The 17,133-nt window shown below is 40.7% G+C and overlaps 1 protein-coding gene across 2 annotated transcripts in view; it reads right to left on the bottom strand.

Moving 5' to 3' along the window:
• adcy8 (adenylate cyclase 8 (brain)) overlaps positions 1-17,133 on the bottom strand; it is a 247,827-nt gene that overhangs the window by 87,606 nt on the left and 143,088 nt on the right. For both annotated transcript variants that reach the window (XM_020467285.2, XM_020467284.2), the window contains exons 4-6: positions 9,563-9,674; positions 8,673-8,800; positions 2,272-2,430 (exon numbers count right to left, since the gene is read on the bottom strand). In XM_020467285.2, the coding sequence (XP_020322874.1) occupies positions 2,272-2,430; positions 8,673-8,800; positions 9,563-9,674 (399 nt within the window). The remainder of the gene's footprint in view (positions 1-2,271; positions 2,431-8,672; positions 8,801-9,562; positions 9,675-17,133) is intronic.

Genomic DNA, 17,133 nt, shown 5'->3' on the forward strand with positions numbered 1-17,133 from the left:
GATAGGGTGTTCACATAGTAGCCTAGGCTAATGTTAACTAGCTGTCTCATCGTTCCCCATGAAAGGAAGTTAGGCAAGCAAGTATTTTAGTCAGGTAGCCTAGTCTAGGACAACAAAAACTAAAAGAGTGTGACCAGAGTATGACCAGACTGATCACTAGGAATAGACAGCGATTTTGGACGTTTGAAAAGGTCCCCAGAACGTCAATATATGCCCTCCTCAGTGCTCACAAAAGAAAAACTATTGCCCAACACTGGGAGCTAACTTGTGATGCTCGGAGCTGGAGAGCACTGCTTATACCACTCCACTAGGAAATCCTGGCCAGCTTAACTCTTCTGATGCTGGGCCAATTGTACACCACCTCATGCGTCCCCAGGTCACGGCCGGTTGTCGCACTGCCTGGGATCAAACCCAGGTCTGTAGTGATGCCTCAAGCACTGCGATGCAGTTCCTTAGACCGCTGCGCTACTAAGTAGGTCAAACCACGAGAATACTTGATGATACTTGAGGGTAATTGTTTTTTTAAGCCTTCTCCAAACCATAGCCCTGACCTAACCACTCAGAATGAATACCTTCATTTAACCCTTTGAGTTGGTTCTGTTTTAATCCTGTAACCACACAGAGTGAATGCATAAAAAACAGATGTTCATCCATGATACGTCAAATTTCGAAAGGAAACTATGAAAATGTGTCGGTATGACAGTTTTGGCAACATGGCATGCTGTTCTTCTACCAGTAGGGTGAGTCGACATGTTTTTTCTACTTACAAACACACACACACACACATAAAATGAGTGTCATGGACGTTTTTGATATCTTTAAGTTGTCACTGTATTAGACTAAGCATAAGTGATTTGATGACTTTAAAATGTTGAACTTTAAATGGTGCTGGAATAGCAGAGGCAGATTCTGTTTCCTTCGCCACTTGCGGTAAATCTCTGTGGTTCTAAATCAATAGTTGTTTAGCAATCCGAAAATGTCGGAAACATGAATTTGACCATGCTGTAGGTCATCTAAATGCAATATGTTTTGTGGACTTCATCCGACAGATGTTGCACTCCGGTTTTGTGATGAAACAAATGCAAGATTGAATTTATTCTGCCACTGTGTGTCTGTTGTCTTCTTGTTGTCTCTGCCTTATATATGACAGTGGCATATGAACTAACGGGTTATAGATAAAACAACGCAATAATTAAAACACCCGTTCCATTTTTTTCCTGGCTTGGCTTCCCCATTGATTTTACCCATGCATCAATACTGGGTTTGAGACAGAAAGCTGTTTTCTAGAATGTAGTAGCAAACAATGTTTAACCTAATAGACAGATCAACTACAGGCCCTCAACTAAGAGGGTATCTAACCACTCCCCCTTTTGCATTTTATATTTAGTCCTGTATCTCTGCAGCGCAACGATACATAGAATATTTAGAGGAATAATCCTCATTATAAACATATTACGCAATTGAATTACATTAAGCGCAGAGGAAGGATCATAACCCACTGTCATCATAAATTCCAACAGCAGATGTTGCCTGAAGCTTTAGATTCAACAACGATAAGTATAGCCACATCACATTTCCTTGAGGTGAGGAGCAAAATGTCACAATATAACCCTCGGCTTGACTTCCCCTTTAAATTGTAGATTTAATCCAAAAAAAACATGTCACCAAAAGCCAATCACATCCAATGTCCCTTTGCTGGTAAACCAATCGCGGTAAAAGTCTTTCTAAAGGGCACATGGATTTCATCCCCACTGTAGGACACTCATTTGCTGATGGACTTTCTCAGGGGTTGGGATAATCGCACACTGCAGGGAATTCCCTCGAGGCCGGCCAAAAGGGATGCACTGTATCGAGCTTTCGCAGAAAAAGTTTACCTGGTATTTACCATGAAATAACTTGGCAAAAAATTATACTTTGGACTCATTCTGACATTAGACCTTTGAGACCCCCCCCCCCCCCCCCCGTAGAACCTAATACGTTGTCGGACAATAGGCCACAGAGACTTTGAATACGTGAAAATGTAAATGTGTGACTTGTGTACTATCTTTTCAGTTTTCCGTACTGGAAAGTGTTATGTTTGTGTATTTGTATGCTGATGTCACAAAATGAATTTCCATGTAAATGGACAATAACGTATATTGTATCATATGGAATTATAGAGGGAAACTCATCTGTGGTCATGGAATAGCAGATGTGTATGGAAGTTTATAGATGTCGAAATTCAATTTGAAATGCAGATTGGATATAATACTTTCATAGTTGTCATCTCACCCAGGGATCCCCCCTGACTCCAGCTTGTTGGCGATGTCCACGTCCCACGACCACACGTCAAACTGCCACTTTCTCAGTCCCAGCACCCCACACAGGACCGATCCCGAATGGATCCCGATTCGCATGTCGATGTCATGCTTTGTGCGTGATCTTACATATCTAGAGGGAGGAAATAAACAATATGGTATCTATTTATTTGTGGACCTTCTTTACTGTTATCTTTTCCAGTAGACTATAAAGACAATATTATCCTATATAATCACAATTGCTTTCAAGTGCATTTAACAAAGTCACAACACACTTTACAGAAAAACAACACACTTTACTGAAAATATGAAATCATAAATATAAGGTAATAAAGTAAAAACTGCTAACTATTTATCTCTGATATTTTTAATTGTGTTGTGGGTAAATATAAGATACTAAACCTTATTTTTCCCGTATTTAGCAAACCATTTGATTTGGCACAATCACTGTGACTGAAACAACATTACTTCAAATTATCAATGGAAAAATAAGAAAAATTCATTCAGTGTTCCAAAATTCAACTGGAAATAGTCCCATTTTATCTTGTATATTGTGATGAAACTGAATAAAGTCAACAATAATCGATTTGTGCAGCATTATCTCACCTTCTAATGCCTTTGTTTATAATTTCATACGCCATATAATTAATGCATTACTAATATTTACAGTTTCCACCACAGTGTGAAAAATAACAATATATTTCCAAACCCATTTCCATACAATTACATTATGGCAAGTCTCATTTCATCCTATTTCATGCCTTATAATAACTATGATGAATGTGAGCTGACAGGCACTCAATGATATTCAGCCCAGGTGCATAAAATCAATAGGTTTTGAAGTTCACCCTGCCATAGACACCGATGAAATTGTTGTAGCTGTGGCTGCTGATAGAGTTTGAAAATGCTTGGTCTGCGTCCCAAATGGCACCCCTATTCCCTATATAGTGTATGTCTTTTGACCAGGGCTCATAGTGCACTACTTTTGACAGAGCCCAATGTAGGGAATAGGGAGCCATTTGGAGTGCAGTGTCACCAGTGGCACTGATGCTGCAGTAAAGGGGCCATCAGCCAAGAGGCTCTTAGCGAGCGACCTGCTTCTTGTTTGCCCTCCATTCTCTAAAAGGATGGTTGGCGGATTCATTCTAATGGTCTACTACATCACTCTAGTAGCTTAGCTCACTCTTAAACGCACACACACACACACACACACGGACACACGCACATACATGCGGACACATACTGTGCATATCTCCCTCTCCATTTCTCTCTTTCCTCTCTCTCGCCATCTCTTCTGTTTCAAACACTATCTCTTTTCACATATGCTCTGGCAGGACAATATCAAACAAGAGGACAAACAAACTGCCTATTTACCAGAAAAAGATACCTTTACCCTTAAATGTATATAGAGTGGCCATCGTTATCCATTACATACGCATAGTCAACAAAAATGTTGTAAAAGCCTTTGAAAATACTTTTACCACTATGTGACAATCATTGTAAGACTCAGTATTATATATTTTTCATTCCAAATACAAACATACATACAAACAGCAACTTACAGATGTACACACATTTTTACGTTTAAATAAAAAATCATTAAATGTTATCTTTGTGGTAATTATGGCAGATTAATTGATTTCCAAGCAGACTTTTTTTCCAAGATGAGTGATGAGAAGAGAATCGTCCAGCCCATTAGGATTTTTTCTTTAATGAGTTGGACGAGAGGGATTTACTCCAGACACCCGAACAGGCCATCATCCCCGTCATTACCAGGTGAAAGAGACAGAGGTTTTGCGGAAGGAGATCGGGGTGCCTTGTAAGGATCAGGCAACGAGTGGCTAATCTGCCTTTGCCATCGGTACTATTGGCCAACGTACAATCGCTGGATAATAAAATGGACAAGGTTTCTCTTTCTGTTTCTTCCTAGGTTCTGGCCTTTCTAGGTGCTTCTACGCTTGCTGTTTGCGGTTTTAGGCTGGGTTTCTGTACAGCACTTTGTGACATCAGCTGATGTAAGAAGGGTTTTATAAATACATTTGATTTGAGTTGCTGACTCCAAGGAGCGGGACACTAAGCCGGAAGCTTATAAGAAATCCCGCTATGCCCTCCGACGAACCACCAAACAGGCAAAGCGTTAATACAGGACTGAGACCCAATCGTTTAACACTGGCTCTGACACTCGTCGGATGTGGCAGGGCTTACAAACTATTACAGGCTACAAAGGGAAGCACAGCCGAGAGCTGCCCAGTGACACGAACCTACCAGACGAGCTAAATTACTTCTATGCTCACTTCGAGGCAAGTAACACTGAAACATGCATGAGAGCATCAGCTGTTCTGGGTAGACTGTATGCTCACGCTCTCCGCAACCAATGTGAGTAAGACCTTTAAACAGGTCAACGGATTACCATGACATGTACTCCGAGCATGCGCTGACCAACTGGCAAGTGTCTTCACTGACATTTTCAACCTGTCCCTGACGGAGTCAGTAATACCAACATGCTTCAAGCAGACCACCATAGTCCCTGTGCCCAAGAAATCTAAGGTAACCTGCCTAAATGACTACCGACCCCGTAGCACTCACGTCTGTAGCCATGAAGTGCTTTGAAAGGCTGGTCATGGCTCACACCAACACCATTATCACAGAAACCCTAAACCCACTCCAATTTGCATACCTCCCAAACAGATTCACAGATGATGCAATATCCATTGCACTCCACACTGCACTTTCCCACCTGGACAAAAGGAACATCTATATGATAATGCTATTCATTGCATTCACTACAGCTCAGCGTTCAACACCGTAGTGCCCTCAAAGCTCATCATTAAGCTAAGGATCCTGGGACTAAACACCTCCCTCTGCAACTGGATCCTGGACTTCCTGACAGGCTGCCCCCAGGTGGTAACGGTAGGTAACAACACATCCGCCACTCTGATCTTCAACAAAGGGGCCCCTCAGCGGTGCGCGCTCAGTCCCCTACTGTACTCCCTGTTCACTCATGACTGCATGGCCAGGCAAAAATCCAACACCATCATTAATTTAGCAGATGACACAACAGAGGTATGCCTGATCACCGACAACGACGAGACAGACTATAGGGAGGAGGTCAGAGACCTGGCCGTGTGATGCCAGGACAACAACCTCTCCCTCAACGTGATCAAGACAAAGGAGAAGATTGTGGACTACAGGAAAAGGAGGACCGAGCACGCCCCCATTCTCATCGACGGGGCTGTAGTGGAGTAGCTTGAGAGCTTCAAGCTCCTTGGTGTCCACATCACCAACAAACTAACATGATCCAAGCACACCAAGACAGTCGTGAAGAAGGCATGACAAAACCTAATCCCCCTCAGGAGACTGAATAGATTTGGCATAGGTTCTACAGCTGCACCATCGAGAGCGTCCTGATGGGTTGCATCACTGACTGGCCTCGGACCGCAAGGCACTACAGAGGGTAATGCGTACGGCTCAGTACATCACTGGGGCCAAGCTTCCTGCCATCCAGGACCTCTATACCAAGTGATGTCAGAGGAAGGCCCTAAAAATGGTCAAAGACTCCAGCCACCCTAGTCATAGCCAGTTCTCTCTGCTGCTGCATGGCAAGCGGTACCAGAGCGCCAAGTCCAAGAGACTTCTAAACAGCTTCTACCCCCAAGGCATAAGACTACTGAACATCTAATCAAATGGCTCCCCCTCCCCCTTTTACACTGCTGCTACTCTCTGTTATTATCTATGCTTAGTCAAACTAAAAACTCTACCTTCATGTACATAAACTTAGCAAAAAAAGAAACGTCCCTTTTTCAGGACCCTATAATTCATAAAAATGCTAATTACTTCACAGATCTTCATTGTAAAGGGTTTAAACACTGTTTCCCATGCTTGTTCAATGAACCAAAAACAATTAATGAACATGCACCCGTGGAATGGACGATTTAAACACTAACAGCTTACAGACGGTAGGCAATTAAGTTCACATTTATGAAAACTTAGGACACTAAAGAGGTCTTTCTACTGACTCTGAAAAACAGCAAAAGAAAGATTCCCAGGGTCCCTGCTCATCTGCGTGAACGTGTCTTAGGCATGAGGACTGCAGATGTGGCCAGGATGCAATGTCCATACTGTGAGACGCCTAAGACAGCGCTACAGGACGGACAGCTGATTGTCCTCGCAATGGCAAACCATGTGTAACAACACCTGCACAGGATCGGTACATCCGAACATCACACCGACGGGACAGGTAAAGGATGGCAACAACAACTGCCGATTTTACACCAGGAACAATCACTCCATCAGTGCTCAGACTGTCCGCAATAGGCAGAGAGAGGCTGGACTGAGGGCTTGTAGGCCTGTTGTAAGGCAGGTCCTCACCAGACATCAGCAGCCACAACATCGCCTGTGGGCACAAACACACTGTCGCTGGACCAGATAGGATTGGCAAAAAGTGCTCTTCACTGATGAGTCGCGGTTTTGTCTCACCAGGGGTGATGGTCGGATTTGCGTTTATCGTCGAAAGAATGGGTGTTACACCGAGGCCTTTACTCTGGAGCGGGATTGATTTGAAGGTGGAGGGTCCGTCATGGTCTGGGGCGGTGTGTCACAGCATCATCAGACTGAGCTTGTTGTCATTGCAGGCAATCTCAACTCTGTGCATTACAGGGAATACATCCTCCTCCCTCATGTGGTACCCTTCCTGCAGGCTTATCCTGACATGACCCTCCAGCATGACAATGCCACCAGCCATTCTGCTCGTTCTGTGTGTGATTTCCTGCAAGACAGGAATGTCAGTGCTCTGCCATGGCCAGCAAAGAGCCCGGATCTCAATCCCATTGAGCACATCTAGGACCTGTTGGATCGGAGGGTTGAAGGCTAGGGCCATTCCCCCCCCAGAAATGTCCGGGAACTTGCAGGTTCCTTGGAGAAAGAGTTGGGTAACATCTCACAGCAAGAACTGGTAAATCTGGTGCAGTCCATGAGGAGGAGATGCACTGCAGTACTTAATGCAGCTGTTGGCCACACCAGCTACTGACTGTTACTTTTGATTTTGACCCCTCCTTTGTTCAGGGACACATTATTCAATTTCTGTTAGACACATGTCTGTGGAACTTGTTCAGTTTATACCTCAGTTGTTGAATCTTGTTATGTTCCTACAAATATTTACACATGTTAAGTTTGCTGAAAATTAACACAGTTGACAGTGAGAGGACATTTATTTTTTTGCTGAGTTTAGCTAGCTTAGCTATATTCCTAACTAGCTAACGGTGGCTAGGTGTCTAGCTAGCTTGTTGGCTACAAACAATCCGCACAGACAAAAATGATCTTTGCTATCGTAAGTATCAGGCTTGTAATGTTAACAATATTTGTCCTGGACATACACTACACGATTTAACCACGTTGTTGCCGTCCCAGACACATTTTCATGATCAAGGGTGAAATCCTAGCTGTGAACTTGGACTACTTATTAAGCATCGTTAAGTATTTCATATTTTTTGTGGTCCAATTAAAGGATGGCTGTAGATTATTATTTTTATTTTTCCCACTGTCATTATTTGGGGTGGGGGTTCCACATTAATTTATATCCTGAGATCAGGAACCAGTATTCAGATTTCTTCTTTTTTTAAGCGAAGTGGCCATTGAGTTTTCAATACTGGTCAGGTGTATCAGGAGATTATCTGAAAATGAATCTGGTTTACATGCATGTTTACCAATACCTGTTACATTTGGGTCCTGTCTTTCTGCAAACTGTTCAATTGCCAGTGTCTTGTGTCCTTTCTAAAGCAATTTCATTAGACAATGTATTATTTGTGCATATTTTTGCTTTAGGACATTTACACAAGATTTTTATGACATTTTTTTTCAGCTGGAAAGTTGAAAGCTTCCATTGTTTTGAATAGAAAAGGCCATTCAAGACGGTGGAACGCATTTTCAGCATCAACAGACATTATTGATAAAACTATATCTATTTTTTGCATTTGCACTTCGCATATTGTATTATACTGAAACCCTGTTTTATTGATACATATCACGTATGGTAAGTCTTTTGCCATTCTATTGCTTATAATCTTTATTATTTTAGTATTCAGTATCTAATATTCCTTCTTGGGAGGACCTCTGTTTTTAGTGATTATTTTTTTATCTGCTGATAATTGCCTCAGATTATTACAGTATTATCAAGGGTTTTTTATAGCACACAAGCCTACGGTGTATCAGGAACCATTATGTTACAGATCCAAACAGCTTCGAGACAACTAGAAACGTCAACCCAGCGTGCTAGAACACAATAATTGCCACACATTCAACTGAAAAATCCTATAGGTTACTCAAACCTTTGCACGGCAACAAGTGTAGCAAGGCCTAAAAGTGGGCGTTTTTTTTTACCTGATTGTCTTAATCATGCTGAGGCCCATCTCTACACAGCAATGAGCGTGGTCCTGTCGAGGTTCAGGAAGACCGGACACACAGTAGTAGCAGTCTCCTAAAATCTTAATCCTCAGACAATGGTGCTCCTAGAAAAGAGTGAGAGTGAGAGAGAATGGAGTTAGACTGGAATCCATGGGAAACTCAGAAGGATCTTGATTTGATCAACACCTCTTGCTCCATGAGAATGCTTGAATAATCATTGAATGGTACAGGAATGTACAGTATACTCATGCATGCATTTGTTCACGGCAATGAGCAAGTTGTTTTGTCTTGCACCAGAAATGTCTGGACAACAACTTTGACTTTATAATAAAGAGACATTATAGGCCAAGCAGACTCTGTGCGTCATGCACAAGGACATTGACTCAACTCTGAATGAATTCCCTGAATTATGTTAAAATAACAGACATTCACGTAAACATTACGCTTGTCCATTAAACTGCACTCTATCTGACCTGTTTTTCAATCCAGTCATTGGACTTAATTACGGGTATTACCCTTTGAAAGCATTGCATATTCCATTTAAATTCAGCTTTCTACACTGTATTTGTATCATTAATGACAGCTCTGGGGCTTGAAAATGACACCTTAGTCAGAAGTGCAAAACACATTTCTATAATTGCATAGCACCATACCTGCAAGCCTGTCAATTCATTCATGCTATCAATATAAATTGGGACCCAAGAGTATTACTGCATTTGCATTCTTCTGTAGTATCTTAGCAAATTCTAGAACAAAGGATGATTATTCATGTCTCCTTGCGCGCAGATTTTTCCCTAAATGTCAGTTCTTGCCTTCATAAAGTCACATTTGAAAATGAAATTAGCATAAGCATAAAGTAAACTCACATGGGCTAGACGGTCGAAGCGTGCAAAGAGCTCGTTCAACATTCGCACCAGCTCTTGTGCCGATAGCGTCGTCGAGAGGTTCGTGAATCCTTTAACGTCTGCAAAAAGAATGCTGTAGAGAATATGGAGAAGTCACATTGTCACCATTACACTTCAAAATATACAGATAATTTAGAGAGAAAATAGTCAAAAGGGTACAGGTTTTAATTTATGTAAATCCAGATCAAAATGGTCCAACGTGGTCCCTCCTCGCTTTTGGATGAAACGTTAAGACAAATGTAAACGGAATCTCTGCCCCTCCCGAACTCCAGGCTATGCTCAAACCCTACACCCCGACTCAAGTACTCCATTCTGCCAGCTCTGGTCTCTTGGCCCTCCCACCCTCAGCTCCCGCTCATCCAAGTAAAACGCTCTTCTCTGTCCTGGCACCCCAATGGTAGAACCAATTTCCCTCTGAAGTTAGGACAGCGTAGTCCCTGCCCATCTCCCGAAAACATCTAAAACCCTACCTTTTTATCACCCCTGCCTCGTAATTTAAAAAAATCTATATATATGCCCTTTGTGAACTAACACTCACACTTGACTTTTTTCCCTCCAGCACTGACTTTATTGAGGAAAAATGTACTTACCATGACTGAGATATAAGGTTGTCTCACCTAGCTATCTTAAGATGATTGCATTAACTGTAAGTCACTCTGGATAAGAGCATCTGCTAAATGACTAAATGTAAATGATACCACATTATAAACTACAACCAAGATCACATTTATATGATCCCATGTTTATATGATTGACTTGGTTGAGATATTGCCTTGCTTCTTTAAAAAAATGGGGGAACTGATTCTAACTGGAAACATAATTGAGACAACACAGGAGCATTATGGAACTGACAGCATTTTAATTATACTGAACAAAAATATAAACGCAACAGGTAAAGTGTTGGTTCCATGTTTCATGAGCTGAAATAAAGGATCCCAGAAATGTTCCATATGCACAAAAAGCGTATTTCTCTCAAATGTTGTTCACAAATGTTGTTTACATTGCTGTAAGTGAGCATTTCTCCTTTGCAAAGATAATCCATCCACCTGACAGTTGTGACATATCAAGAAGCTGATTAAACAGCACGATCACTACACAGGTGCACCTTGTGCTGTGGATAATAAAAGGCCACTAAAATGTGCAGTTTTGTCACACAACACAATGCCACAGATGTCTCAAGTTTTGAGGGAGCGTGCAATTGGCATGCTGACTGCAGGAATGCCAGAATTTTTGCCAGGGAATTGAATGTTAATTTCTCTACCATAAGCCACCACCAAATTCGTTTTGAAGAATTTGGCTGTATGTCCAACCTGCCTCACAACAACAGATGACGTGTAACCACACCAGCCCACGTCCTCCACATCCGGCTTCTTCACCTGCAGGATCATCTGAGACCAGCCAACGGGACAGCTGATGAAACTGTGGGTTTGCACAACTGAAGAATTTCTCGACAAACTGTCAGAAACCATCTCAGGGAAGCTCATCTGCTTGCTCGTCGTCCTCACCAGGATCTTGATCTGACTGTAGTTTGCTTCATGGAGGATTCCCGGTTTCAACTGTGCTGGGCAGATTGCAGTATGACATGCGTTGTGTGGGCGAGCGGTTAGCTGATGTCAACATTGTGAACAGAGTGCCCCATGGTGGCGGTGGGGTTATGGTATGAGCAGGTATAAGCTACAGACAACAAACACAATTGCATTTTATCGATTGCAATTTGAATGCACAGAGATACCGTGAAGAGATCCTGAGGCCCATTGTCGTGCCTTTCTTCTTCTGCCTCATTTTTCAGCATCATAATGCACGGTCCCATGGTCCCACAGTTTCTGTCACCCCATTGTCACCCCATTGAGTACGTTTGGGATGGTTTGGGTCGACGTGTACGACAGCATGTTCCAGGTCCCGCCAATATCCAGCAACTTCGCACAGCCAATGAAGAGCAGTGGAACAACATTACACAGGCCACAATCAAACAGCCTGATCAACCCTACGCGAAGGAAATGTGTCGTGCTGCATGATGCAAATGGTGGTCACAACAGATACTGACTGGTTTTCTGATCCACACCTAGTATCTGTAACCGACAGATGCATATCTGTATTCCCAGTCAAGTGAAATCCATAGATTATGGCCTAATATATTTATTTCAATTTACTGATTTCCTTATAAGAATTGTAACTCAGTAAAATCTTGAAATTGTTGCATGTTGCGTTTATATTTTTGTTTAGCGTACTTTGCAAACTTCCCAACTTATAAGAGGTTTTAAAAATCTATTCTATTTGACTCAAAATTCCATGACGTACAGTAAGGCATTGTTGGATGCTGTTAAAAACGGACGACTGTAACTAAGGCTGAAAATGTCAATACAATCAAACTAACATAAGCAATGATCACAAGGTGGTTGTGATGTGGCTAATAGGCTAGCGCACATGTGTCAAACACAAGGCTTGAGGGCCGAATAGGACACACAAGCGAGTAAACTGTAAATTAATCAACAGTTGAGTCATCTACTGCATGAAATTACAGTCTGATGTGCTTGCATCAGTGAATACAACTTCAATTGCACTGCTTTTATGTGTCCCATTTACAGCACGCAGCGGAGGTAAAGTGTACAGACACATGCCACAGTCTAGGTTAAGTTTTTAAAGCTTGACAATGAATAACCAAAAAACAAAACGCCATTCAAAGGAGAAACATGTAGTCCAATTTTAGCAACCTTTGAGCAATAGACTACAGTACATTGTGAGTGCCCCATGGTGGCGGTGGGGTTGTGGTATGGGCAGGCATAAGTTAAGTTTAAATGTTACACCAACATTTAGCTACATTTTTGTTATTTGGAGTTATTTAAAAACTTTTTGATTAAGGTCACATCGTATTATTCACATCTGCAAGCATAGTGGCAAAGGCTGGATAACTATTTTTGTTTTAATATGTGAAAATGCAGCATAAGTGGACATAAGTGGATATCAAATAAAATAATGGCCAGTTTGGGTCGCAGTTGCAAGTTATTTTTATTTAAAAAAAATAGGCTGTCTGGCCCTAAAATGCATTGTGTTTTTCAATATGGCATGTGTGCTGATTGAGTTTGACACCACTGGGCTAGCGTATCAATTTATGTAGCTAGCTATTTATTTAGCAAGCTAAAAACACAGAGCCTAAAATGAGCTAGTTAGCCAGATGCTGGGAGAATGTCATGTCATTGGAAGAGTGGGTGGGTGACAGACTTTTCCCCCTCATATCGTTTTTAGGTGGCTACAGCTAGAGATGCTTGAACGAATGTTATCCACATTTAGCATATTTCTTAGTGAATGTATTTTGGGTGGACAGGAATGCAAGTTCCCATTTCGTTGTCAAAATGTGGGTTGCGACAAGCATGCATTGGCAGACACGCTGCAGAAGGACGCAGTCTACTATTCCCCATGGTTTATCAGTGCAATTTTTAAGGACAACTAGCTGAAAAAGTTTGAGAGGGTTTATCTAATGTTCCCTCATTAGATTTTAGCTCATCTCGCTCTGGCTAGCATTAATTGTTGTTGATGTGCATAGGCAACTGAACTGAGGGAGAGATAGCCTACCTTTTCATTGTTGTTTGAACAATAGGACTGAAGTTCCAAAATATATGAGGACTCCTGTGGTATTTACATATTTGCAGAAATCCATCCAGGTATATTTTGTGGCTTTTGGCCAATGCGTTTTAATGATCTAGTCGCACTGTTGCTACTGATCTAGTCGCACTGTTGCTACATACCTCTTATTTATACACTTTTGTCATATTTATGAAATGCATATTGATATATTTGGTAGCACTTATTTGTTTTTCCCTTTACCTTCAACCCCATTTGATGTATGGAACGGATGTGGGAGGGACTAGGTCTACATAAGGGTGCAAATTTCAAGAAATGTTCATAAGCTCTGACGAAGGCCGATACATAAGCTTATTAAATATCAGTGATACTATCAAGAGCAGTGTGCGGTTTCCTTTTTCCTTACTGCAGTGTCTTTTAATTGTCCAAATCAACGGCCGCTTTCCCACTCTATATTTCTATACAATTTTCACAAATTACTGTACTTCATTCCCAAAAATTCTATGAATTTGTTGTGACGTGACTTTCATTAATCTGATGACTGTTACATATCGAATCAACTAACTATGTTTAATTATTACTTGATTAAATGAATCATGTAACAATTAACTCATTAGGATTTGTGGTACCACGGAATACATTGGTTAACAAGTTACCATCTTCCGAATTAAACTCTAGATGATGTAAGATATATATTGATAACAGTAATTTATTACTGATTACCTCATATCAGTCTCATACCACTTGCATCTGCACAAACCCAAACTTTATTGATAATTCTGTACCACACAAATTGATTCATTTGTTTATTTACTAACTAATTGATAACACAGGATACACACACACATGGTATGGTTTATTGATTAGAAACTTAATATGATGGAAACAGGTGCCTTGTGCACTAACGACAACATGACTGCTTAATTATCAAAAGAGGGAGGAGTAGAGAGGGGTAAAGGGAGAAAGAGAGACAACACTTGTAACTATGCTCACAGTAATCCTAATACTTTGGCCTGAACCACCGCTCGTTTGTGGTAAAGAAATAATGGATGTATTTACGAGTTTGAATGTCTTCCTTTGTTGTGTATCTCTGTTGGAACCAGGCCTTCGTGAAAAGGGTTCCGTTGGGCCTTCTCTCAAATTAAGAGTAAGGCTCTAATTGTCCACAAGAGGTCACAATGTCCTTCTTCTTAGTTGTCCATGGCTTCAATGCCTTGTCCTGTTGTCTTAAGAAGGACTAACAGGATGGTGTTTACTTTCACCCATTCTGGAAGAGTGGTCCTCTGAAGACATCTAATCAGCCATGTTGATGATCCCCAGTAGGGTGAAGAGAGCAGTCAACGACGATTTAAAGAGAGTAACAGGATGGTCCTACTTAAATGTACTTTCTTAGATACTGTACTTAGAATAGCTACTCAGCCGTAACATCGATTGTTAGAGAGGCTACTTTGTCATCCTCACCTCGTGTTGATTTTCAGGGTCATAACCAATCAAGATCTAAGCTGCAGCTTGAGTCCTTCTGGTCTGATATGTTCATTCTCAACTCATCCTTTATATACTCTGGTAAAAAGGGATGTTTCCATTATGCTGACACGCTATCTGCGGTCCCTTGGGCATGGTTACTTACTGGGCAAAGTATCATCAAAACGTGCTTTTAGTTTTCTATCTTAGCAAGGGGGCACTATTTTTATGTTTGGAAAAATAACATTCCCAAAGTAAACGGCCTATTTCTCATGACCAGATGCTAGAATATGCATATAATTGACAGATTAGGATAGAAAACACTCTAAAGTTTCCAAAACTGTAAAATTATTGTCTGTGGGTATAACAGAACTGATATTGCAGGCGAAAGCCTGAGGATAATCCAATCAGGAAGAGCCTCTTATTTTGAAACGTCTGTGTTCCTATGTGTGCCTGTCCTCCACTTAAAGGGATATCAACCAGATTCCTTTTTCTGTGGCATCCCTAAGGTGTCAACAGTCTTTAGACATAGTTTCAGGCTTTTATTTTGAAAAATGAGTGTGAAGGATCACATTGCGTAAGTGGAGAGATGGGGGCTCTCAGAGTGAGTTGGTGTGCAATTGAGTAAACCGGCCATTGTTCCTCCCACTGTTATGGAAAAAGCTACACACTCGGTTGAAATATTATCGAATATATATTTTAAAAACTACCTGAGGAATGATTATAAAAAACTTTTGACATGTTTCTGTGGACATTATGAAGACTATTTGGAATTTCCGTCTGCGCTGTCGTGACCGCTCTTTCCTGTGGATTTCTGAACATAACGCGACAAACAAGTGTCCGTATTTTGGGTATAAAAATAATCTTTATGGAACAAAAGGAACATTTGCTGTGTAACTGGGAGTCTCATGAGTGAAAATATCCGAAGATCATCAAAGGTAAACGGTTCATTTGATTGCTTTTCTGATTTTCGTGACCAAGCTTCCTGATGCTAAGTGTACATAGTGCTATGCTAGGATTGCTTTCGCTGTAAAGCATAATTTCAAAATCTGAGACGACAGGGTGATTAACAAAAGGCTAAGCTGTGTTTCAAAATATTGCACTTGTGATTTCATGAATATGAATATTTTCTAGTAATATTATTTGACTGTTGCGCTATACTATTCAGCGGTTGCAGACGGAAATTATCCCGCTACAGGGATTGGTAGTTAATTAAGATAAGTATTCTCATCATCTTTGACATTTCCTACACAACAATAAAGGATAAAAACCTGACATATACAGTGTGTCTGCTGTTCAAGTTACAATATTTTATACCATCACAAAATCAACATTACTTTTCCATAGATCATTCCCCACATCCGGATGCTAGAAATATTGTCCCAGTTTTCACTTTTGGGGCAGCAAAATGTCTCTGTAACTAAGAGACAATCCAATCACCACTACTAAAGAGCAGAAAAAGTCCTCTGCTGCATACACTTTATGACCGGGCGTGAGGTGTCACAAAACACCCCACATCAATCCCTCCTCCCCTCTGTGGGTGAAAGGGATCTGGTAGACAATGATCCATTTTAACCGGATCTTCGAATCTTCACAGGAGAGTCATGACAAATTTATAGTGTACGTTTGACAATTTAAAAAAAATAAAAGAGTCATATTCTTCCTGGGGGTGTATATAAACAGATTCTAATAAGATGTAATGTTGCTAAAATGCTGTCACTTCCACTTAAAATCATTTGACAAATGCATTTAAGATTCACACAGAGACAAGGTCCAAAACTATAAGGATATCATTTTCTTCCCTCTAGTGTAAAATGTGTAATTGATACACATGCAACAATGTTCTACTCATACCGTGACATAACCTGGTGATATTAGGGTGGTTGGTTAATCAAAACTCTATTTGTATAACTGTTTTTCTGGATATGAGCAGAAGGCACAGACCTTACAATGTTCAAAATCTTACCATTTATTATTATTGTTTATATTAGAGTTTAGGCAATGAAATTCTGCAGTTCTCCAAAATATGTCCTTGTTTAATGGCGTTAAATTGTGAGTGATAGTTTGAAGTTTTGATGTCAAATGCAGAATAATACTGAAATGCCATTCTTGCACGCTCCCAACACAACAATGCAGTAACCAATATCAATGTAAAATAAAAAAATAAGATAAGGTAGAGCAAAAACGAGAAATAAAATTAAGAAATAAGTACATGAGAAAGTAAGAGTAGTTCAGTTCCAATACCATATTTCCAATGTGCCGGGATCCCGGAATGATAGAATTAGATAAAGCACTCACACCCATTGACTTTTTCACATTTTGTTTTGTTACAGCTAGGGCTGAAATTTTTGGTAATTTTGCTTAAATGCGTTCAAAAATAATATTTTTTTGTGGGATTCACATATTACAATTCTAGGTCTTGTGGCATATTTTGGTTAAACTATCCACAATTCAATGGAATTGCAACCCTCTGCATGCACAGTGCATTCTTC

This window comes from Oncorhynchus kisutch, linkage group LG30 (assembly GCF_002021735.2).
Source record: "Oncorhynchus kisutch isolate 150728-3 linkage group LG30, Okis_V2, whole genome shotgun sequence".
In the NCBI taxonomy this organism is placed as follows: Eukaryota; Metazoa; Chordata; class Actinopteri; order Salmoniformes; family Salmonidae; genus Oncorhynchus; species Oncorhynchus kisutch.